This window comes from Cryptomeria japonica, chromosome 8 (genome assembly GCF_030272615.1).
Source record: "Cryptomeria japonica chromosome 8, Sugi_1.0, whole genome shotgun sequence".
Lineage (NCBI taxonomy): Eukaryota > Viridiplantae > Streptophyta > Pinopsida > Cupressales > Cupressaceae > Cryptomeria > Cryptomeria japonica.
The window spans coordinates 443,182,399-443,208,056 of record NC_081412.1 but is presented as its reverse complement, the minus strand read 5'-3'; the positions used below and the strand labels follow the sequence as shown (position 1 = coordinate 443,208,056).

Sequence of the window (25,658 nt, the reverse complement as noted above, 5' to 3'; positions counted from 1 at the left end):
CATTTGATTGTGAAATCTACAATCCCAAGAAGAAAGAAAGTTCTCCAAGCATAGACATCTCGAATTCTTTTTGCATGTTAGAAGCAAATTCTTCACACATTTGATTCTTACTACCACCAAAAATGATATCATCTACATAAACAACTACAATCAGCAAATGATTACCTTCACATCTGAAGTACAAATTACTGTCTGTTGCTCCTCTTTTAAACCCTTGTGTTTGAAGGTAGTTGTCTAATCTGGAGTACCATGCTCTAGGGGCTTGTTTGAGACCATAGAGTGCCTTCTTTAATCTGCATACATAATCTTCCTCTTCTGACAGGATAAATCCTTCAGGTTGTTCAATATACACTTCCTCTTCTAAATCGCCATTTAGAAAGGCTGATTTCACATCCATTTGATAGACTTTGAAACCCTTATGACTTGCAAGAGCTAGAAGCATTCTGATAGCTTCCAATCTAGCAATTGGGGCAAATGTTTCTTCAAAATCGACTCCCTCCTCTTGTGCATAACCCTTACACACAAGCCTTGCCTTATTTCTTGTAATTTCACCATCCTCATTCATTTTATTGCGCAAAAACCACTTGGTCCCAATGACATTTTTGTTTGAGGGTCTTGGAACAAGCTCCCATGTGTGATTTCTTTCAATTTGGTCCAACTCCTCATTCATAGCATTTACCCAATACTTGTCTTCACTAGCTTCATCAAAATTCTTTGGTTCTATCTTAGAAAGTAGACAGAAATGAGCATGTTCTGTGGTGGTAGCTAGTCTCCTCCTTGTCTGAATGTTTGTATCCAACTCTCCAATAACCAAGCTTTCTGGATGATTTTTCTGAACAAACTTTGATGGAGTTTTTGATGGTGTTTTTAAAGGTGTCTTTGATGGTGATTTTGATGGAGTTTCAAAACTTTCTTGTTCCTCATTTTCACTTTCTTCTTTTAATTCTTCTTCATCACTTTGTTCCTTAGGATGATCTTTTATAGCTTTCTCAAATTGCTTTCCTTCATCTATCTTCACATTAGCACTTTTCACTATCTTGTGAAGTCTTTTATTGTAGCATTTATAAGCTTTGCTTCTGCTGGAATATCCAAGAAAGATTCATTCATCTGATCGGGCATCAAACTTTCCCAAGTCCTCTTCATCTCTTCTAATGTAGCAAGTGCTGCCAAAAATTCTAAAATAATCAATAGTTGCAACCCTTCCTTTCCATAGTTCGTATGGTGTCTTGTCGTTGTTTACCCTTATTTGCGCTCTATTCAATATGTACACTGTTGTGTGAACTGCTTCTTTCCAAAAAGTGTCTGCAATCTTTGATTCATTCAACATAGCTCTTGCCATTTTTCGAACCGTCCTATTCTTCCTTTCAACAACTCCATTTTGTTGTGGAGTTATTGTTGCTGAAAGTTGTCTTCTTATTCCATGTTTTGTGCAAAAATCTTCAAACTCATTTAAAGTGAATTCCCCTCCTCAGTCTGATCTAAGACACTTAATTTTGACATCCATCTCATTTTCAACTAACTCTTTGAAGGCCTTAAATTTTGCAAGAGCTTCAAATTTTTCTTTTAGAAAGGCGACCCAAGTCATCCTAGAGTAATCGTCTATGAGTAGCATAAAATACCTTTCCCCTTGCAAACTTTTTGTTCTGGTTGGTCCGCATAAGTCTGTATGTGTCAGCTCTAGAGGCTTTGAAGACAAGTATTCTTTGGATTTAAAACTTACTCGAGTTTGTTTCCCAAATTGGCATTGTTTGCAAATGACATTAGATGGTTTTGTAATTCTAGGCATATCCCTTACTACTTCCTTTTTGCTATCTTGACAAGATTGTCAAAGTTAAGGTGGCCTAGCCTTTTGTGCCATAGCCAGTTTTCATCCTCTTGAACAAAATTACATGTTTCTTCATTTATTTCATTTAGAATATATAAATTATTTGCAATTCTATGGGCATTTGCAATGATTCTTCCATTCTTTTTAATCTCACATCCCTTAGACAAAAATGTCACACTATGTCCTTGATCACAAAGTTGGCTAACACTTAATAAATTTTCTTTTAAGCCTTTGACATATAGCACATTCTCAGTTTTAGTCTTTCCATAATCTAAACTAAGTGTTCCTTTACCTTTTATTTCTCTTTTGTGTTATCACCAAACCTTATTGATCCTTCATATGTTGGTTCAAAAGAGATGAATTTGTTTTTGTCCCCTGTCATGTGCCTTTAGCATCCGCTGTCTACATACCATCTATCCTTCTTGTTCTTTGCATAAAGAGCTATTTGAACAAATAAGGATTCTTTCTCTTCTTGTTGTTTTTTCTTCGAAGTCCTTCTAGATTTTTCCTCCCTTTTGATAGGTACATCTCCCTTTCTTGGTAAACTAGGGAAGATAGTTCGGCAGAATCTAGCTGTGTGTCCAAAATTGTGACACTTATAACATATTACATCATAATTCATTAGAGGAGAATGAATTATATTTCTTTGGAGTGAAGTTGGAAATATTTCTAGTATGACTTCTACAATCAATTGCTTTATGACCAAACTTATAGCATGAAAAACAATGTCCTTTGAATGGATAATAATTATTAGTTACATGTGATTTCTTTATGTGAGATGTTTTCAACATATTTGTGGGAGGATGAGATTTTTGAGCATCATTCTTCCTTCTTTTGTTTTCTACTGTCTTCCATGAATCATCCAAAGTTTTTGACTTAGTAGCATTTTTTGTTTGATCCTCTTCATGACCTAGACCTGATTTAATGAACGTAGGTCTTTGTGCCTTAAGAAGTCGATCCATTTTCTTGGTGCTGTCTTCAAATTTTTTAAGTTTCCCCAAGTCTTGTTTTAAGGAGACAATTTCTAATTTTAATTTGTTGCATCCTTCCTCTTTTCTTTTAAGCTGATCCCTTATTTCCTTTTCATTCTTCTTTGCTTCCTCCAAGTGTATTTTTAAGTCTTCCATGAGCTTGCTTGATTCTTGTAATTTTGTCTTATATTTTGAGACCCTTCCTTTTAGCTTTTCATTTTGTTTATATGCATAATGTAACTCTTCTTCAAGATCTACATCTTCTTCATCACATATAGCCTCTTGTCCTTCTTCCTTCTCATCTTCATCATCTTCAACTTTCATTGCCATAAAAAGAATCTCTTCTCCATCACTGTTGGACATATCTTCAGAACTTTCCTCCGATGAACTGGAACTTTGCTTAGAGTAGAAGCTTTTCTTATGTTTTGTGTAGTTCTTCTTGAAGTATTTATTTCATTTCTTCTTTGAATAGCTTTTCTTCTCCTCTTCACTGCTATCACTTTCATTTTGAGGACACTTTGAAAAATAATGCCCAACCTTGCCATAATTGAAACATTTGAAAGAGAATTTGCCTTTGTATTTGCCTTTGCCCTTTTTGAACTTTCTCATGAAGTAAGCTTCAGCCTCATCTGATTCACTGCTTGTACTCTCTTTTGGTGTATGATTTTTGTTATTGCCCTTCTTTGATGCTTTGAAAGATACCTCCTTTTGTGATGGTTTGTCTTCTCTCCTCATTTCATAAGTTGTGAGGATTCCAAACAATTCATCTTTTGTTAATGTTTTTAAATCCTTCATTTCTTCTGTTGATGATATCTTAGGATCAAATTTCATTGTCAATGTTCTCAACAACTTTTGAACGAAAGGTGTGTCTTCAACTTCTTCTCCTAATGTTGTGATTGCATTTACGATTTCATCTACACACAAAAAGTAGGTGGTGATATCTTCATCTTCCTTCATTTTAAGGCTTTCAAATTTCATTCTAAGTGATTGAAGCTTGGCCTCTCTTACCTTTTCATCCCCTTCATAGATACTTTTCAGTTTGTTCCATATCTCTTTTGCTGATTTGCAATGCATGACTTTTGTAAATTCAGAATCAGCCAGGTTGCATAGGAGAGCATGTTTTGCTTTGGCATTATTCTCACCTTTCCTCTTTCCTGTTGCATCAGTCGGAGGAGTTGATGGAGGTGTGTATCCATCTACCACGGATTGCCAAACATCATAACCAAGTGCGTTCAAATAGGCTTTCATCTTGATACTCCAAAATGCATAATTTGTCCCATCGAAAATTGGATTTCTAATTGCATAGTTATCTACCATTGTGCTCTTTTGAGGATCTACCTTCAAGTTGTAAGGCTATCTCCGAAGGAACCTGCTCTGATACCAATTGAAGAGCACACAGTTATACTGAGAGGGGGGGTGAATCAGTATAATGAAACTTTTCAATTCAATATTTTATATGATAGAATCAATCAATAAAAATAATTTTGCATATGAACACAATAACACAGATTTAAGTGGAAACCCAATGCGAGAGAAAACCACTGAAAATGAATGCTATATATTTATGTTCTTTTACGAATTTTGTGAGCACCAACTCACTGGAAGCACCAACTCCCTAACTCTGTTTTGTGAGCACCAACCCACTGTAAGCACCAACCCCCGAACTCTGTTTTGTGAGCACCAACCCACTGGAAGCACCAACTCTCTCTGCTGAAATTGTGAGCACCAACTCACTCTTCACAAATCTAATTTTCCATCTTGAACATGTTGTTGTAACAATGGATGATGGACAATGGTAACACTCTTTAAATCTGCATACACATCTTCATACAAATATGTCACAATTTCTTTCTTAAATCTGTTGTAAGCTGATCATATTCATTTCAAATCTGCATGTGCTAAGTTTATATATTTGCTATTATATTCTAAACTTATGTTCTTTTAGGACTGATTGTTCATGTTTCTCTTTGCACACCTCTTACTTCACCTACGTGAGGTATACTTTCAAAAATCCACAGTTTTATACAAAGTATATATATCTAGCATATCAACATCCTTCTCAAAGCATTTTTAAAAATTCTTATATATATGTACTAGTTCCACCGGTTGCAAACTAACATGACTTTTAGTTTGAAAAGTCATATCTTCCAATATTTAAATAACTTCTTTTTGTTAAATTCTATTAATAAACTTTTTACGAGAGTATTTGTTTGCCAAACACTTTTGTTTATATTAATAAACTCTTATGCCACTATACCTTAGACAATACTTTTCATAGTAAACAAACCACCGAACTTAATGAAGCTCGATAATAGGTATTGTAAAAATAAGGTATGTAATTTATTTACAATATTATTTTCTCCCAGCTGCTATTAAGTTCCGCAAAACACAAAGTTTAATAATTTTTGCTGTCAAGATTTATTTTTCACTTTTAATTTTGTCGCTCCATATCTATCTCTGCTTTAATTAATTTAAAGTGTCGCCGATAATATTGTTCAATATATTAACGCTCATGAGGTGCCGTAAAAAATCCTTGGTTAATACATCCGCCATCGAAACATTTTTTCGCTTTAATAAACTTGTCGTTATATTAATATATTTGTCGATAATTATAAAGTCTTTCCATATTATATATCGGGTAATAAATATATCGGATTATTTATAAATTCTTTCCATTAATAGTTTTCATTTGATTTCTATTTTTGCCTTCAGATAATGATATAGATACGAAACTTCCAAACCAACACCCGACTCTAGGATATATTTTAGATACTTTCATTCTTTATGTGATGTCATTTTAGATGCTTCCTACTTTCAATTAATTTGACATCAATGACAATACTTGCATCATTACCAACATTAATTCATTAGGTTTCCTCTTCATCTAGGGCATTCATTCTAGAGGGAGTGAATCTATTCCTTTGATTTTCAAATTGCTACAATCAGATTTTTTAGGGCAAGAACCCAACTAGGTTAAGCAAGGTTTTGGGTTTCATTTTGAAGAAATTGGATTGGATTCAACATAAGTAGTTACATAACCAACATAATAGTGTTATTCACAAGAAGCCCTAAGGCTTCAATTTTTAGTTCTTGGTAAAGGTATTTTGGTGTTGTAATGATCTAGGTTCATCATAAATTTGTAATAAACATCTTTAATGTAACAACCTAAATGCAATCCTAAAAAATACCACAATTTTTTTCTTTGTATTATTTTCTTCAAGTTACTAAGTGTTCATTCATTCGTATTACTTTACTACTCTCTATAACGGTCTAGGTTTATTAAGGTTGTATACACAATTATCTTTAAGAGTCATTTTGTGTTCTTTTGTTTACAGGTTATCATTGACTTGGTTTAAAAGTTTCCCTCTAAGTTTTATATAATTCCTATTGTTACCAAGTGTACTTGTATGCATATTTCTCATAAGCAAAAAATTTTGTATACTTTCACTAATGTATATTGAATTATTTTTATACATATATCTATATTCAAGTGATCAATATATTAATACATTATAATGTATTTACTATATACATATGCAATTGTAGTATACAATTCACAAAATATTTATTAATCATGTACAAAAAATATTTACATAGTCAAAAAAATTGTAGAATATATGTATATATATACATATATAATAAAAAAAATTGTAGAACATACATACATATAGATATGAAAAAGAAAATGTATTTATATATACAATTAATATTAAATTGCATATAATATTTGGTTGTATGTGTTTTTTGTATATAAATTAATAAAAAAATGATTATTGAGATCTTTACTAATAATAATATATGAATTTAAAAAAAACATTAAACATTTTAGGGTTCAAAATATAATGTGCAGGCAACTTATATATGTAGGTCACACTCCATTAAAGGGGGCAACATGCATATGCAGGTGGTGACCCCCTCACGGGGATTTGTGGTAGGCTATGTCATGCAATTTTTTTATATGTATTTTTTTTATAGAAAAATTTTATATAACTTATATTTAAAAAATATTTATTTACATATATTTATAATTCGTTTAAATCATTTATATCTATGATTATTTGCATAGACCTAAAAAACATGGAGATAGACATTTTCCAAATCTTGAGAGAAATACATACATACATACATACATACGAGAGAAATAGAAGTAAATGCATACATACATACATACATATACATACACACATACATACATACATACGAGAGAAATAGAAGTAAATGCATACATACATACATACATATGCATACACACATACATACATACATTATATATATATATAAGTTTTTAAAAAAAATCTACAAATAAATTTTAAAAAATGAAGAAAAGAAAATTAAATTTTATATATCAAAATTTTTATTTTGTAGATAGAATTAAGTTGATATGTATGTATCTATATGTGTACATACATACATATATGTGTATACATGTATATATACATGTATGTATATATGTATCTATAGGTATATATACACGTGTGTGTATGTGGATGTGTATATATGTGTGTATGTATACATGTATATATGTGTGTATGTGTATATATCTGTGTGTGTAATCCTTGCTTTTATGGAGTTCAAGGTGTAAATTTCTTTAAGAAATTTAAACTTTATAAATTCAATTAATAATTTTCCCTAATGTAGAGTTTTCCTATATTCATATATGTCAAGAAAAATTTTAACTAATATAAGATTTGTAAAAACAAAATCCTCCTTTTTCCTATCCTATGGTGTTGAAAGGAAATCTCCCTATTTTTGTTACCACTTATGAATTCAAATTCAAATTTGAAAAACAATTAAGAATTTATTCTCCTATTTTTTATTTTATTTTTACAAAATAGGGAGAGAGGTATTTCCTACCTAAATTGCAAAAATTAATCATCTCTCTATTGGACCTTAGTCTTGATTAGATACACCTAAATCCTACAATTGAGATTTCCATAGTTTGTAATAAATTAAATTGATGGATTTTGGATTTGACTATGTAATCAATATTTCCATCAATGTTTTGAATCATGCTCTATGATCCATCACCAAGATGAGTTGGCTAGAATAAGTAAAAACCACAAGACAAGGAGACCCACAAAGCACCGCTAAGCATTTATTAGTTGTATCTTAGCGAACAACATGTTGAGTTATCCATATGGATATGTAGGTAGATCCTAACTTCACCCCTTTAAAAGGTTCGTAATTAAAGGAATTTGATTTATGAGGTTGCCAAGTACGTTAGTAATTTCAAATAATTTTAAGTAATTTGATGTGAAATTTGTGTTAATGTGTTGTTTATTCAAGATTCAATTTCATTTAGTTTTGGCATTCTCTCTTTATTTTGAAGATGCATATAAGATGACAAACTCTATAGGGAGAAGATAAAATATTGTGATAAGAGTAAGGTCAAATTGCACAATAGTCAAAATCTAGGATTTCTATTGCTAGAATCCCCTGAGCACACCACTCAACATGGGGATGCATGCATTGAATTTAAGGTTGTGCCCTACACAAAAAGACAAATAGAAAGGCATCACTACATGATGCATAGGTAGTTTGTGTTGAGAAGGATTTTGGATACCGGCAAATCAAAAGATCATTCTCATTATGTTTGTTGCCATGCTTTGTGGATAATACCATGACGAGAATTATTGAAATCTAGGATTTATGTTGTTGGAATTGCTTGAGCAAAACACTCAATATGTGGACGTATACATTGAATTTAAGGTTGTGCCACATAAACGGCCATGATCCAACAACACTCCTAATAGCTATGATACCCATTTTAATGCTAAAATTCCAACACCATTTCTTAAAAATTAAATATGAAGTCTTGCAGTTGGGTCCTATAAATTCCTATATATAATATGACTCTCCAAAGTACTTTCCAAAATTTGTAATACTTGGGAAATAATTTAGTCTCCACTCAACACTTTATGTCCTCCAAGCATCACTCCTATTACCACACGACTCTTCTTTAAGTGGAGTGATGACTTTATTAAAACCTTCAAATGCCTTCAAGAGGTTGGGTTGTAGAATTTAGAGTCCTAAAGGAATTCAAACTCCTCCAAAACCAACAATAACCTTTTAAACAATCATGTGCTTTCATTTCACATGATTCAATAGCTTTAAAAAGTGTGGCTAGGGTATTTGAATGTGTTGTTACTTATATAGGGTATTGTAATCTTCAAAAATCCTCCATTGAATTTAGCAAATTATATCTTGTAAATATCTAATTGATTACACAACTAGACTGATAAATTAAATACCTAGACCAAAGCTCAAAATTTCAAATAGTTTATTTTCTCTCCAAAACTTTTGAAAATTCTTTGTAGTCGCCAGTTAAGCACAACTATGAATCCTAAGTGAATTCACTCAATCAGATAAGTGGGTTTTCATCTAGAAAGATGATTGTCAAAAGGATTTTGTCCTTCAACTAAAGAATGAACCAAGTTCAATCTCTCCTAACTGGGATTTGCAAAATGCGAGTGTCAAAAATGCCTTTCCCATTTTCATTTTCTCCTTTTATACACTTTTCCCACAAAAAAAATAAAATAGTCTCCAATTTATCGCCAAGAAACTTTATCAACCTAACTTTACATTTTAAACTCTAAAAAGTCACTTTATAAAATAATTGATTAAATTAAGTCGCCCAAGCTTAAACAACACACCTTAATTATATTTTGCACAACCACCAAAGTTACTAAATAATGGCCCAAATTATGAATTCTAACCCACCATCAATATCATAGGTGCAAAGGCAACCGATTTGTGTGCAAGTTCACATTATCCCAAGATGACAAACTTCTCCAAGAACTATGGAGCGCTCCAAAATGTCAACTCTACCCACAAACTAAATCATCATACTCATCTTAGCTCTTTAAACCCTCTACCACTATTTAAATACCTTCCCAATAATGTTGGTGTTCTCCAAGAAATTTGGGGGTTTCCAAGAATGTTGGAATGGACTAGAAAAGGGACATTGCATGTTTTAGAGTGAGATGCCTAATGTGAAGACATCAATGTACCATTGAAACATCTAAGAGTATCCCATAACAAAGGGGTATTGGATATTGTCAATGGTTTAGGATTGCCAATGCTAGAGGATGTTTAAACCATGATGGCTCTACTAAGAGAGAAGGTTTGCAAAGGATTCAAAATTGTGGGGCTTTAGAATGTGGTAGGCCTCAAATTCTACTAATTGAATTGGTGAATATCTCAAGCATTGGGGTTCCTTCATGAGCCAATAAGAGGCAAAGTTTTTTGCCTCACGATGCAAGGATCAAGCATTTAGGAATGTTAGAATTGTAGTATCTACATCGGGTATGGATTTGGTACCAATGTTGTTGTGGTTTATAATGCTAAGTTAGTATAGGGATTTAACACTTGTTTATAGTTAGAATCATCACAACATGGTCTATATATTTTTAATTTGTATCTAGCCTTGCTGATGTATAAGAGTTTGTGGTACTACTTTTATGATTTTATAGGCCTGATATCAACATGCTTATGTAGCTGAGATGGAGAGGTGTTATAAAAGCCTTACAATCCTAATCCAAGAATGATAAAGTTTGGTGAGATTGTGGAGATAGGTAAAATTTAGAAAGGAAAAAAAATGCTCAAAAAAAAAGAAAAAAAAAAGCCTAGCAAACAAATAACATTTTTTTATTTTACAACTTGGGTTTTGACGGAATTGATAGGGATGATGCATAACAAAGCTAGGAATATGCAACCAACCCAATTCAAAGATTAAGACATACAAACAATTCAATGACTATCTATCTAAGTTGAAATTTTCTTTAAAATAGAAATGAAATTATGAGACTTTGAATATTAGTGAAATTCAGAGAAAGGAAATTGGTGAATTAATTATTTGCAATCTTAGTGGAATCTAATTATTAATTGAAAATTAAGATCTGCAATTATGTAGGAGATGGATTTTTCAAACCAGAAATTGAAACTATAGTTGAAAGTTCGAAACCCTAAATTTATAAGAATTAAAAACATGTAAATCATAGACCTTAAATAGTGAAACTAAAGGTGGGCTTAATGAATTCCGCCAAATTCGCAATAAGAAACACATTTAAACGGATAGAGGAATGATTTAGAATGTTTTACCATGTCAATTGAATCTTCTTGTACTTGTTGGAAAATTCTTGTCCATGGAAAAATTATCACGATGCAATTATCTGCTCAAAGGGGGTGAAATCAATGGCATTACAAAAGCTAAACTAAATGGCACCTCTATTGTGATAAAAAAAAAATTCAATCTAAATTACTTTTATCTTGTGCCAACCCTCCCTATATTGGGGCCCAACACGTTTTAAATTGTCTTAAATAAAGAAATTTATACTTATTTGTGAGGGTCAACCCATGCCTTATTATGTTGGCCAGACTTTTGTATTTAAGCACCCCTTCTTGACATTTAAATTTCAAAATAAAAAATTATATATTCTCTATAAGGAGCTGAACCCTAATGGAGACCCCAAGGTTGTGTGAAGAGGTGCATACAAATTGAAAGATTATCTCCTTTGGCAAGCATCATGTCTTTTCATGAATTTGCCCCCCTTGAAAAAGATATAAAGGTGTATTTGTGAGTTGTCAAGGCGAAACTTAAACAAATATAATTCCTATTTTTAGAGCAGATCTGAAGAAGAAAAAGGCATAGTCTTGGAGCAGATCTAAGCCAAGTTTGTAGCAGGTCCAAAGGCAAAATCATAGCCATTACATGATCAGAAATGATACAGATTTAATACAGATATTTGAGCAAATGTATGGCAGATCTTTGAAAGAGATTTAAATCAGTTTTTGATGAGATTAATGCATACTGGAGAAGATGAATTAGAGTTGATACAAAAAGAAGTTCTGAATAATTATTATATTGTTATTTTGAAGGTTGGTGAATTCTATCTAAGGAGATCGAGAGATTGGTGCCTCTCATTGAAAGAGATCGGTGTCTCTTACTAGGTTGGTGTCTAGTTGTAGGGGATTGGTGTCTCATGTGGGTTGGTGCCTACAAACCTTTGTAAAGAAGATTTCATTTTGTTGAGGCAAGATTTGGATGGTAGATCCAAGAAGATATTCGTTGTGCTTTTCTCCCAAAAGGGTTTCCACATAAAATATTTTCTCTTATTTGTGTGGATGTTCTTGTTTGCCTCATTGTGCTTACTAAAGTTTTAATAAGTAAAAGATTGTCTTATACTAATTCACCCCCACTCTTAGTATAAGTGAAGAAACCAATCAAATAATCTGAAATAAATTTCACAGCTTTGATGTCAGAAACCTATTCTTAGGATTTGGGTCAATTGGAAGCTTGGAAAATATATTGCGAAGCAATTGAAGGGTGCAAACCATTGTTAGACATTGGTAGAAAGCTCCTATTAACTTTCTTTGAACATTGGTGAAAAATTTGGGCATGAACACAGCATTAGAAATCTTAAAAATTATATACTCATTATCTAGAAAATGTATATTAAACTTTAGGTGATAGGGCCCAAGAAGAAGCTAAGGAGCACTAACCTAGGCGATCATTTTTTGAAAATGTCCAATGAGGGTCAAGTCTATGCCTCTAGTTTAAATGTGTTTGTGGGTCCTTTTTGTGCCTTGGATGTTCAATTGCACAAGTCAATTCCACACCCCATCAAATTTGGTCTAAAACAAAGCTTCTTGAGGCCCTAGAAGTCTATTTTTCTAAGTTTTGTAATTTTTGTAATAGATCCATCACAAAATAGTAGGCACCTAAGAAATCGAAAATTTGTGCTATATCTTTCCATTGGAATAGAAATTTGATATTGTGCTTCGTTTTGTCTATAAATAGCATTTTAGGGTTTTTGAACCAATGTTGGGATAATTCAATGGATAAAACAATTTGAGAATATACAATGAATGAGTGTCTTTTGTAAGTTAATCAACTCATGCAATCAAACTAAGCATAAAGAAAATTACAAGTGATCTTGATTCCATGGATACGAATATGTAGGCAAGCATATATAAGAAGAATTTTCATCAAGTACAGGTAATAAATATAATAAAACTTAGGGTTCTTCATCTTTTCATAAATTGGGATTTAGCAACTTACAAAAGAGATTCAATGTGCATTCCTTGCATTAAAGATTATTAACATTGCATCATTAGTGAATGGTAGTGTGTACTTCTAGATAGTGAGATGATATAGATCTTCACTCGAGACATTGATTTCTTTGAAAGTGATATATCAATCTTCTTGGTTGAACTAGAATAACTAATTGAATTCAGTGAAATGCTTTCCATCTGCCTTATGGCTCAATATATTATTACTTGTCACATAGTAATTAAAAGACTTCTTTGAATATATTAAATGTATGTTTGGATGTGATGCATAGCTGTAATTGAGAATACATGATTGTTTTTCCTTTAAAAGAGAAATTTTGTATCCACTTTTGCGGATCATATTGTGGTTTTTAATGGCCAAGTAAACAGGTCATTACATATAGTAGGGTTGGCCTCCATGATTTGCTTCTCTTTGTTTGGCATGGGTGGAGTACTAATGATGGTCTTAGAGTTGGTGTTGGGGTGGACATGTCAACCAACAATGATTGCTTGGTATAGCATTGTTCATCCAAATGCCAATTGCTTAAGTATGAGAGACAACTCTACAAGATGACACATATATTCCTTCATTGATTTACCCAACTAGTTGTATATAGTTGAGGCTGAGGTGTTATAGTCAATCCAACATCCTCAAAACTAGCTTCTTCTAGCTACCAATATCCACACTTAAGTGTGCCATTGTTCACTTTACCTACAATTGTTGGGGGAAAAGGTGTCCTACCTCCTCCAGCTCAATGATAAGGCTTGTGTCACTACAACAATGTATTAGTGATTGGACTCTATGATTTGTTTTCTCTTTGTTTGATATGGGTGGCAATACCAATTATGGCCTTAGAGTTTGTGTCCTAGTCTACATCTTAGCCAATAGTGCTTTTTGGTAAAACATTCTTAATCCAAATGCCACTTGCTCTTGTGGACATTGCACAATTTGGTGGTAACTTTTTATGGATTCCTATCTAGCAAAGCCTTGTCCAAAGGAGCTTTTGAAAAATTGTATTGACACCAAGAGTCCTAGCTATGCTGCTCATTAGTAAACCTGATACTATTATTGTTGACAAAATTTGACTCCTTGCATTTACGCTTGAAATTCTCTTAGATCTTGATAGCATACATATAGATCCCTCCCAATAATATATACTTTAGTTCCATTATTCTTGTATTTATAAACACAAGTCACTACGATATTTCCAAAACCCTTGTCTTTTAATCATGTATACAACTTCCATTGACAGGGCATGGAATAAACTTCATCGTATATTCTCATCCTTGATGAAAATGTTGCAACTTCTTGTACTAGTGATACTAGGTGTTCATAAGATGGTACTCCTATTTAATTACCTCTTAATAGAATTATTCAGCTTTAGACCATAGTGTCTCTCTTGTCAAGTACTCCTCTTTTCCTTCATTGTCTTCTTGATTGTTTTCAAGATTACAGTGCTATTATTACCTTTTGAAGTCTGAAAAAGAAATTCTAGGCAAGTATGATTTGGTCAAGCCATTTTTCTAGTTCATCTGCAAATGAGTGTCAAACCCTAAAATGGCCTACTACAACTTCGGACATTGATGAATTGCACCAATCTCCCTTCTTTACTTCCCAAGGGATAGAATGATTGATAGTTTGAAAATATCTTCTATTCCATCTTTGTATGCCATCTAAGGTAGTTTGAACTCATAACAAAGATACCTTTGAAGAATCATGTGTCTCAAGACAAGATACTTTTAAGAGTCATGTCTCAGGAGCATACTTCCTATTGTTTGACCTCATTCAATGGGACATACATAAATGGAACAAATTTTTCTAATACCGTTGACCCACATTTGCTTGGAAATCTTGTAAACAATGCACTAAATTGCAAAAACTTTGTATTTTATAAACAAGGTTGACAGATTTAGACAGAACGATTTGACAAGTATTGCCCATTTAGGTCAGAATCATAGTTTATTGCAAAGGCAGGCTACAGAGGTTTTGATCCTGACAAGCTAGTTGTCACTAGATTGTATTGCAAACAGTTACCTGGATCAATATAGCCAAGCTGGTCAAAATCACAAAGTAGAACATTTGAATCAGTCAATGTAGAAGAAATTATTCATCAATGTAACAGAAATACAGCCAAACAATAATAATTTGTTCAGCACAACAAAAATCCTGTCAATGGAATTCACAATAGGTCAGACAGCACAATCAGAATCAACCACTCGGAAACATTAAAAAGACAGTATCCAATGCATGATGGACTAGGCCAAGAAACGACAGAAATCTTTTGCATAGACCTTGAAAATAAATTGAGAAACATGAATTCAAAAGGAAATGGTATCAGATACAGTAAAAACTTCCAGATTCTCTTTACAATGGTATTCAAAACATTCAAAAACTTTAGAAAACATAATGAGAACTTCTGAAATGGTGTGTTTTTTGCCACAAACCTGAGAAACTCTTTTCATTATTTGGAACTTCTTTTTGTATCAACTCCAATTCATCTTCTCCAATCTGCGCATTAATCTCATAAAAAACTGATTGTGTTTCAACAAAATCTGATACCGAATCCTCCTCATCACACTTTTAAACCACTTTTCACCTTGTAACCAGACTTCCGAGTGTTTTGCTTCTTAAGTTCATCATAAAGCACATTGAAATGGTTTTCATATGAGATAACAATGCATCTCTGCACAATCTGATTGCACAGCCAAAACAAGTGAAAAAACACATACATAAGATCTCTAAAAGACTAAATAACATAGCTATAGGGAACAAATACAAAAAACTAAAGAATAAACTTCTCAAGGTCAACCTTGGCATGGGTTATCCAGCTGTGTTAATAAAAGAATGATGTCTTCGTAAAACAATCTGAGATAATTGACGAACCTGCCAGTGTTACACCATGAACTATGAATTAATGGTGAAATGGTTTACATTCAGGTGCAACGATTTAAAGATCGTTACACTGGAGCATCTCAAATGACTACGACTTTTCCATACATTCAATCAATTAAAAACCAACCTCCTGACGAACTGTAGCTGAAAATATGAGCGACTGCCTGTGTCTTGGTACAACATCTATAATTTTGTGAAGGTCCTCATGAAATTCCAGGTTTAACAACCAATCAGTGTCATCAAGGACGAGTAATTCCAATCCCATTAAACGGTTGGAAAAGGCTGGTGCATTGTCAATATGTTCCAATAGCCTCCTAGGTGTAGCTACTACAATCTGAATGATATAAGAAAAAAATAAATAACATTACCAACACTTTTTTTATGCCTGTATTTTTTAAAGGCGGAATCACAAACATCATAACACTGAAGAGCTTAATTTTTTTACATAAACACAAGCATTTTCCACTAACACTGTTATAAGCATATATTTAAACAAATATTATCATATAAAAATTTCAAGAGATTCAACAACCCTTGTTTGAGGAAACAATTTGTAAATGATAATATTAAGGTATTACAAAACTTTGCAATAAACTCAACTGCAAAGAACAAACACAGTGTGTGCGCTTGTGTGGGTGTGTGCATGCTTTAGTGCATGTGCAGGTACATCCATGTGTGTGTACTGTGTACACATGTATGTATGTACATGTTCTTTATAGTTGAGTTCATTGCAAAGTTCAATAATACCTTAGTATCATCATTTACAAATTAATGCCTTGAACAAGGAATGTATATATAAAAAAAACTACGAGGATTTATGTATGAAAGGAAAACCTAAGGTAAATATATTTTTTCGTGTAAACACAAATTAATTTTCAGCATCTCTATAATCAACATCAATATAACAGACATGTCAACATTTTTTCGTTATAAATTCTGTTTTAAACTTCATCCATTGTCTCTATTCTTGATTGGATAAAGACCACACATGGAAAACAAAAACCTGAAAAAATTATACAGCACCATCCACAACAGTATAGCCATAGCATCAATATAAAATTTAAACCAAAGTTTGAAAACTCGGACTCGGCGCAGACTTTGCAGCTCAAAATAGGACTCGGTGTATGGTGTAAATAGGCATACTTCGTACGGACCACACGTGGCAATTTTACAAAGTGAAACACATCCGTATGTGGAAATCCCGTACAGCAGAGGATGAAGAAATCCATACGCTGGATTGGAGGAGAGTTTGTACGGTAGAAATATACCATACAGTAGGTGCAGAATCCGTACAGTTGAAGCAAATCAGACGGTTGGGGGGGTCGATTTGTAAATGATAATATTAAGGTATTACAAAACTTTGCAATGAACTCAACTGCAAATAACAAACACAGTGTGTGCGCTTGTGTAAGTGCGTGCATGCTTTAGTGCATGTGCAGGTACATCCATGTGTGTGTACTGTGTACACATGTATGTATGTACATGTTATTTATAGTTGAGTTCATTGCAAAGTTCAATAATACCTTAGTATCATCATTTACAAATTAATGCCTTGAACAAGGAATGTATATATAAACAAACTATGAGGATTTATGTATGAAAGGAAAGCCTAAGGTAAATATATTTTTTCCTGTAAACACAAATTAATTTCAGCATCTCTATAATCAACATCAATATAATAGACATGTCAACATTTTTTCATTATAAATTCTGTTTTAAACTTCGTCCATTGTCTCTATTCTTGGTTGGATAAAGACCACGCATGGAAAACAAAAACCTGAAAAAATTATCCAGCACCATCCACAACAGTATAGGCATAGCATCAATATAAAGTTTAAACCAAAGTTTGAAAACTCGGACTAGGCGCAGACTTTGCAGCCCAAAATAGGACTCGGTGTATGGTGTAAATAGGCATACTTTGTACGGACCATACGTGGCAATTTTACAAAGGGAAACACATCTGTATGTGGAAATCTCGTACAGCAGAGGATGAAGAAATCCATACGCTGGATTGGAGGAGAGTTTGTACGGTAGAAATATACCATACGGTAGGTGCAGAATCCGTACAGTAGAAGCAAATCGTACAGTAGAAATTGAAGATCATTTTCTTCAAGTGCAATTAGAATTCTATATTTCCATGAAGTGAAGTTTGTTCCACCTTCAAGCCTATCTTCAACCTTGAGTCCATTCACCATATTGATGCTAAGAATTACTCCTTAGAACGGGGAGGAGAATAGTGAACTTCGCTGCTTCAGAGAAATCTGATCACGATCTTCTTAAACCCGCTCTGATACCATGTTATTTTTATAATCAGATAAATATACAGATATAAGACAATTTAATCAAATTTGCACAACATATGCCCTAGGAAAACCCTCCAACATGAGGGGAAAAACCCAGCAACAAGATCTCTTATTATATTGAACAAATAGGTACAATAAGAAGCCTTTACAATATCAAAATGAACCGCTTCACTCTTGAAGCACGATCAGAATGAATCAGTCTGCTAAGGATACACGAACTATTCTAGATGATACCTGATGTACTCTAGAAGTGCAAACTGCTGTAGATGTTCTGCAATCTGGAGTGTGAGAGTGAACTACTGTATGTATTCGAACTGCTGTGTATAATATTTGAACTGCTGTAGATTATATGCCATCTAATGGAGAGGGAACCGATCTTTGTTTATACCCATACGTGGGGGTCTCTTCACCAAGGGTCGGCTCCATTCAAATCAACACGTCTTTCCTCAAGGGTGGAGGACTTTTACCAAGTCGGCCCTTCAACAAAATAAATATATTTTATTAACAAATCGTTTATTTTAATTGGCATATAAAAATATGCAAAGCCGAAAGGCTAATTGCATATTTGACCATAGTCAGCCAAGGAGACTCCCGCAGCTACAATTGACAACACACCCATCTTGGAGCGAACTTCATGTGCACCACTCTCAAAGGGAAATTCCTACAGAGGCCTTCCCTAAGGAGATGAAGAAAAAATCAAGGGGATCACGTTAGAGGAGAATTGAAACAAGTCTCTCAAGGAGCAAATTTCAACATCAAGATCAAGATACAAGGAAGATATCCTTAAGGGAACTTCATAAGCAAACACAAGGTGGTGATTACGCAAGAAGCATTCACTTACACAAGGACATGATCCACAACACCAACAACATGAAGGGAGTCACAAAGAAGGAATTCCAAAGCAGAGAAGCAGTTGTGCCATCAAGAGTTCGTACCAAGGCATCATCAATATTTCAAAACCAAGAGCAAGTCAAGATCTATACCTTGCACCTCCATGATTAAAACATTCAAGAGGATAGTTTCAGAAGAGTTAATCAAAGTTAGAAGATCATCATCATCACTGCTGAAGCTGGATAATGTTGAGTATCAAGAAATATTTCTTCATGATGATCTACCAAGTCTACAAGTGCAAGTTGAAGTGGCTTCCTAGTAATCATCCCAATCACTACTCCACCAATTGAGGAGTTCCACATCAACGCGTCCGGATTCAATGAACTAGGCTCATCATATGAAGGCACAAACTTCGAGGCACCTACCCTTATTATCTATTGGTTAGATATTCCAGAGATGACATGTGTCAAAATGTTGTAATTATTTCATTGGCCAGAATTGAGTTTGTTGTAACAAACCATAATTAGGGTTTTCATTGTAAAATCTCGACCATTGATCTCAAATTGATCTGAGCCATTGAATTGTATTGAGAGCATTATAAAAGGCTCAAGCTCTTCATTTGTAAAGGTCAATAGAGAGATAATAGAAGAATAGATAGTTTAAAAAGAATAGGGTAGAGAATAGTTCAATAGCAGATAGCAATTAGAATAGAAGTTAGATTAGGATAAGGTAAAGATTGTTGCTAAACCTTGTTGTAAAGAACAATTGATTTCATTGAAGTTATGGTGAATTTGATTTGTTACTCCAACAACTTGCATGGTCTTTACTTCTCAACTTACTTTCACGTTGATTAGATTGAGTGGAAGAAATTGTTGAATGCATTTGTATGGAATCCGTTCAATCCATACCACTAGCCTCTTGCTGATTGTAAGTGTGCCTTGCGTGGTCAACTAGTCATATGAGCTTAACTTCAAATTGTTATACATCCATTGTTTATGCATTAACTTGAATGGTGATCAATGTTTGATGATAATGATTTGAACATCATTGAATTATCCCTTAGAAGATTGCACTGAGCTTGTGTCAGATTGTTCAAGTTGATGGTGAGACCTCGCCCAGTAGGATTCCATCGAATCATTCACTCTTCTCTTGCATTCTTAGGAGTAAGCTTAGACTTCCTCAACCCTTTCTCTTTTGCCTTTTTTTGAACTCGAGCTAGTTTAGGATAAAAAGCATCACAAGATTGCAGCATCAGATGATTAAGTTCCAGCGATTCAAGCATTCAACAATTCAACGTAAGTCCCCTTGTGATTCCAGCATAATCACATCAAACCAACGAGCTTATCCATATGTCGTGACACGACATACAAGAACCTTGGAGTTGTCTCAAGTGATCCTTAAGCTAATCTTCAGCATTTGAGTAACTTTGTTCAAGAGAGGATAAGATACTTTTGGATATTTTATTATGTCTTCGCATGTGCATGAAAAACACATCAACAATCACTGAATAAGGTTGGCCAGTAATAACTAGCCCTCATTATTTTGATAGTTGTAGTCCTTGCAGAGAAGTGGCCCCCCAAAGAGCCATCATGAAATTATTCTCATAATCTGCTGACCTGATTATGCTCAATACACCTTAATAAGACTCCATTAGAGTCTCTTCTGAAAAGGATGCCATCCACTAAGACATAGGGAACGGACTGCAACCTGAAATGTGGTCCAATCTAGACCTTGGGGATATCTACCTTCCATTAAGAAGGTGGTCATGTCACTCACCCAACTGAACTGAGTGTCGTTACTAGTTGGTTCATCCTCTTGTAATACAAGGGCGACCTCCGAAGGAGTCTCAAAAGATGCGACAAGCTGTTCACATAGGCCCTTGCCTCTTACAAGCTTGGTGAGCTTGATCTGGATGTCATATTCCATGACCACGGTTATCCACCCAACCCTCTTCTCACTGATGTCCTTGTTTAGAAGGAAATCCTTGACACTTGCATGTGGAACTAGGAGTTGGATCTTGTTGTTAGACAGGATGTGTCTAAACTTCTTCAATGCTCTCACAACAGTGTGGACCTGCTTTTCTATATACGTATACCTAAGCTCATAATCCTTTAATCCCTCACTAAAGAAGGCAATGGGTTGCTCCAAATTGTCATTGTTTAGTTGTGTTAGGACAGCTGAGATGTTGGATTCTCCTCCAAAGATATAGAGGATAAAATCCCTTTCATAGTTAGGATTGACAAGAGTAGGTGCCTGAGCAATTGCTTGCTTGATTTCTTCAAATCTGGCCTTCCCTTCCTTGGTCCAACTGAAGGCTAAAATTTTCTTCAACATGGAGGTGAGGGGTTTTACCATGGTGGCAAGGTTGGGAAAGAACCTCCTCGCAAAGTTGATCCTACCAAGGAAACTTTGTAATCCTTTTTTGTGACTCAGAAGTGGAAGGGAAAGAATAGCCTCCACTCGCTCTGGCTCAATGGCTAAGCCTTCTTTAGATACAATGTGTCCTAACAATCTTCCTTGATCAGTGGTGAATACACATTTGCTTGGGTTCAAAGACACACCATATTCCCTACATTTCATGAACACCTTCTCAAGATGATCAAAATGCTCAGTTGCATGCTTTGAATATACAATTATATCATCAAGGTATATAAGCACAAACTTTGCTAATACACTATTGAAAGCCATGTCCATTGCTCTTTGAAAGGTGGCACCTGCATTGGTTAGCCCAAAAGGCATCTTACAATAAGCATAGGTACCCCACTTAGTAGTAAATGCAGTCTTGTATTGGTCTAACTCTTGGACCAAAATCCGATTGTAGCTTGAATACCCATCCAAGAATGAAAATCTTTCTGAGTCACTGACCCTTTGTAGAAATTATTCCATGTAGGGAAGGGGATAATGATCTTTAAGGGAGGCTCTATTGAGGTCTCTAAAGTCTACACATAGTCTAATTTCCCCATTCTTCTTTCTTACAAGGACAAGGTTAGCCACCTAAGAGGAATGTTTGATAAGGAAGATGATATTGGCTTCTATGAGTTTGGTTAACTCCTTCCTCATTAGTGGCTCAATTTTGGGGTTTATTGGCCTTTGCTTTGGTCTAACTAGTTTTGCATTCGGGTTTAGTTCTATAGTATGTTGGGCTAAGCTAGGGTCAAAACCCTTCAAATCTTCATAGGTCCAAGCGACTATGTCATCATATTTTTGACAAAGCTTAACAAAGGCTTCTTGTTCAATTGAGGAACATACCTTTCCCAAATTTAGTGACTTACCCTCAATAATAGCATCTGGCTTATAATCACCTTTCTTTGCAGCCAAGTTCATCTTCTTCCTCAGTTGATCATCCAAGTTGAATATGCCTTCCAAAGTAACTAGACCTTTAGGTAACTTGTTGGAGTTGAGCTACATGATCTGATCTCCATATTGGTTTTGCATGATAGATTGATTTTTAGCAGAAAATTCTGCTTCATTTTGCAAGAAATTGACTATCTGGTGATCACTTTCAAATACCTGCCAATTTCCCTGATTATCTAGGACGACGGGCCTCACAACAAGCCTAATGTGTTGTTCCTTCTTGCTTGCAACATAAGCTGGTATGTCAAGTTGAGCACCAACTGTTGTCAACCTATCAGCATGTCTATTTTGACTCCTAGGAATGCTTTAGATGTTGAAGGCCTCAAATCCTTCAATCAAGTCCCAAACCCTATGCTTGTATGATTTGACTAAGTTGTTCTTTGTTATACTTTGAGCTCTGATATGATTAACAACCAACTCACTATCCCCAAATACTTGCAAAGATGTGATCTTTCATTTTTGTGCAAGTTGGAGACCTTGACCTAGGGCTTCATACTCAGCCACATTGTTGGTTCACCCAAAATGAAGCCTAAAAGAGAAGTAATATTTCTCCTGCTTAGGAGAAACAAGCATTATACCAGCACCCGCAATATTCTTGTTTCTTGAACCATAAAAAAGAATGCTCCATAACCCCTTCGAATCTTCTTGTGTCTCAATAAGGTTAGGAATAGGAGTACCCTCCTCGTGAATCCAATGCGTGCCAAGCCCGATCTCCTCAATCTTAGCTAATGGATCAAACTAAAAAACATCGGCCCATTCATCTAGCAAGCAATCAAGAACCTCCTATAGAAGGGTAGTAGGTTCTCGGACAATACACTCCTCCCCCTCTTCAGGCAAAGTGCAGTCCATGTTTATAGGACTGGGGGTGTAGAGCTCAATGTGGTTTTGTGCAATGGGTTCTTCTTTTATGGTAACCTTGGTACCATACATTGTTTGAAATAGCATGTAGAACCAATCAAAAGACAAATATCCACCTATCTTTGCAATTAAGTCTTTAGACAGACAGATGACAAAGAAGGTAGGAAGGTCAATAATTGATGTCTTGCAAGACAGTGCAACCAGGGCATGCGTGCAAGGTTAAAACAATTTTTTAACTCCTAACAGAGGTGCCATCTAGTTGGACAACCGCTTAGTCACAAGTTCATATTCTATGCCAAGAAGATTAGCTATCGTCTTAGGCATGACTAAGCTACTAGCTCCTGAGTCTATCATACAATTGTGAACTAAGTTATCTCCTATGATTAAAGAGAGATAGAAAGGGGGAGGCTTACTGATTTTGCTTAAATCTTCTTCTTCTTTGGGTTGTACTAAACTGGTGGAAACTGGCTACTTGTTGACCGTTGTCTCATCCCTTGATCGGTTGATGTTCTCCAATGCCTCCTTAAGCAAATCCCTTTGAGATGGGATGGAAAGGGCTCCCCCCAGTGACATTGAGGTTAGCCTTCTTCATTTGGTCAACTATGTTGAAAGGAGCACTAGATGATTTTGAAGGCCCCTTTGTAGCAACAAGGCATGTCCTTGTTAGTGAGGCGACCTGATGTTCCTGCCTCTTGCTCCCTTGAACGGTAATCTGACTTGTATCTTGGACAACTACCTTGGGCATTGGAGCTGGAGCTGTTGTTGAAGGTGTGGCACCTTCTATCGCATTTTTTTTGTCCTTGTGTATTGTAGCATAGCATCGCCACTTGTCTGGTTTATACCAAAGAATTTTGCCTCTTGCCAATTGACAAAAGTAGAATCTCCTTGTATGTGAACCTGATTACCAACACTTGGCTAATTTGGATCATATTGCTGGCTGAAGGTGGTTGGCTCATTCAATTGAACTAGAGCTTTGACAAAATCCCCATTTTGGCATGCACATTGACTATGTGGCAGATTGCATGGTTGACACAAATCTTGCTCTTGGGCTAGATTGTTCTACATTGGAACTATTGCCTTTGAGTTACCAGCAGCTGTAAGATTCACACTATTCAAGGGCCTAGCATGACTCCAATGATTTTTCCCTTGAAAAGGTGGCCTAGTCTGTTGGTAGTTCTATTTTTATGCTTGATAAGGCCTGCTATGTTGAGCCTATTGCCTCTTTAGTGTCACCAACTCATTGCCAAAGTTCTACAATAGAGTCTTGACCTCATGAAGCTCATTTGAGGATGAAGTGGATGTGGATGGGTGACTTGTAAATGGCATGGGAATAGGAGCCAAATTAAGTTGTTGGTGTTAAGGATGTAGCCTCATTTGGATTGAAGCAAACAATATATATATGTGTGTGTGTGTGTGTGTGTGTGTGTGTGTGTGTGTGTGTGTGTGTATCACATTATATATTGATTGATAGTAACATTATTACCGATTGCTTACGACAGATTAAACCCGATGACTGTCGAAGTCGAAATATATATATAGTGACTGTCATCGCTGCATTATCCGATGACAATCGAAGTCGAAGTATTATTAAACTCGATAGTATCAAGCACCGTAAATATTTTGATGCATAACCAATAACTATAACGGTGACTAATGCATACAAAGAGTCATGTTTACGTAGGGCCATGACTCTACATGGCATAAGCCACATAGAAGTGATGCCCCTACGTAGACATGACCTTTCACTACTATACATATACATCGACATCGACACTTGCTGGGAATGACATCAATAACAGTGGCAATTTCATGATCTGGCAATTTCATGATCCAGCAAGCAGTCGATAATATTCATCAAATATTAATTGACAGAATCATATATATACATCAATGGTCAATATATATCAGTTATCTCATTGAAAGTTTGTTCTTACTATATAGTATTAGACTATTGTTTTCTCTATCTCTGATCTAGATTCCTTAACATGGTATCAGAGCCAAGTTGGTAGAGAAATAAATAAAAGATAGTGACAATTTTAATTAAAATTCAAACTTGCATTCAGAATCAAAGGAAGAACAATCATGGTGAACAGTGTTAGAGTGTAGAATAGACTCGAAGGCGCATCCAACTTTGTCTCATGGAGAATTCGAATGATAGCAATTCTTCAAGAACTTGAACTAGATACATACATAGAAGAAGATACAAAGATGCCCGAAGACAAACCAAAGAAAATAACCTAGAAAAGACACAACAACAAGGCTAAGAAAATAATAATTGATGATGTTAAAGATCACATTCTTCCAACCATATCAAAACTAACCACATCTTATGATATGTTCAAGACCATTCAAAATTCATATGAAATAAATAATGCAAGCAGATTGCTAACTTTAAAACAGCAATTAAAGAATATCTACATGAACAAAGGATAAACAATCACATCCTATTTCATGAGGATTTCAGAGTTGAAAGACCAATTGTCAACTATTGGAAATAATGTAGATGATATGGAGCTATCTCTAATAGCACTTAAGGGATTACCATCCAGTTGGGAATCCTTTATTCAAGGCAT

At 34.7% G+C, this 25,658-nt stretch overlaps 2 protein-coding genes across 3 annotated transcripts in view; both read right to left on the bottom strand.

Moving 5' to 3' along the window:
- The window catches only part of LOC131052335 (probable DEAD-box ATP-dependent RNA helicase 48), a 159,145-nt gene that overhangs the window by 4,369 nt on the left and 129,118 nt on the right, over positions 1-25,658 (bottom strand). The window contains exons 5-7 of one of the 2 annotated variants that reach the window (XR_009107316.2): positions 15,867-16,073; positions 15,657-15,730; positions 15,292-15,539 (exon numbers count right to left, since the gene is read on the bottom strand). Coding sequence is in view for 1 of the 2 variants with exons in the window: in XM_057986982.2 (XP_057842965.2) it covers positions 15,668-15,730; positions 15,867-16,073 (270 nt within the window). In the remaining variant the exon portion in view is untranslated. Of the gene's footprint in view, positions 1-15,100; positions 15,540-15,656; positions 15,731-15,866; positions 16,074-25,658 lie in introns of those variants that run through there. The other variant, XM_057986982.2, reaches the window with a different exon arrangement.
- Positions 17-4,113, bottom strand: LOC131857712 (uncharacterized). Its single transcript, XM_059210415.1, has 2 exons — positions 3,381-4,113; positions 17-132 (listed from the first exon to the last, which is right to left on the bottom strand). The coding sequence occupies exons 1-2, from the start codon at positions 4,111-4,113 to the stop codon at positions 17-19; spliced, it is 849 nt and encodes a 282-aa protein (XP_059066398.1).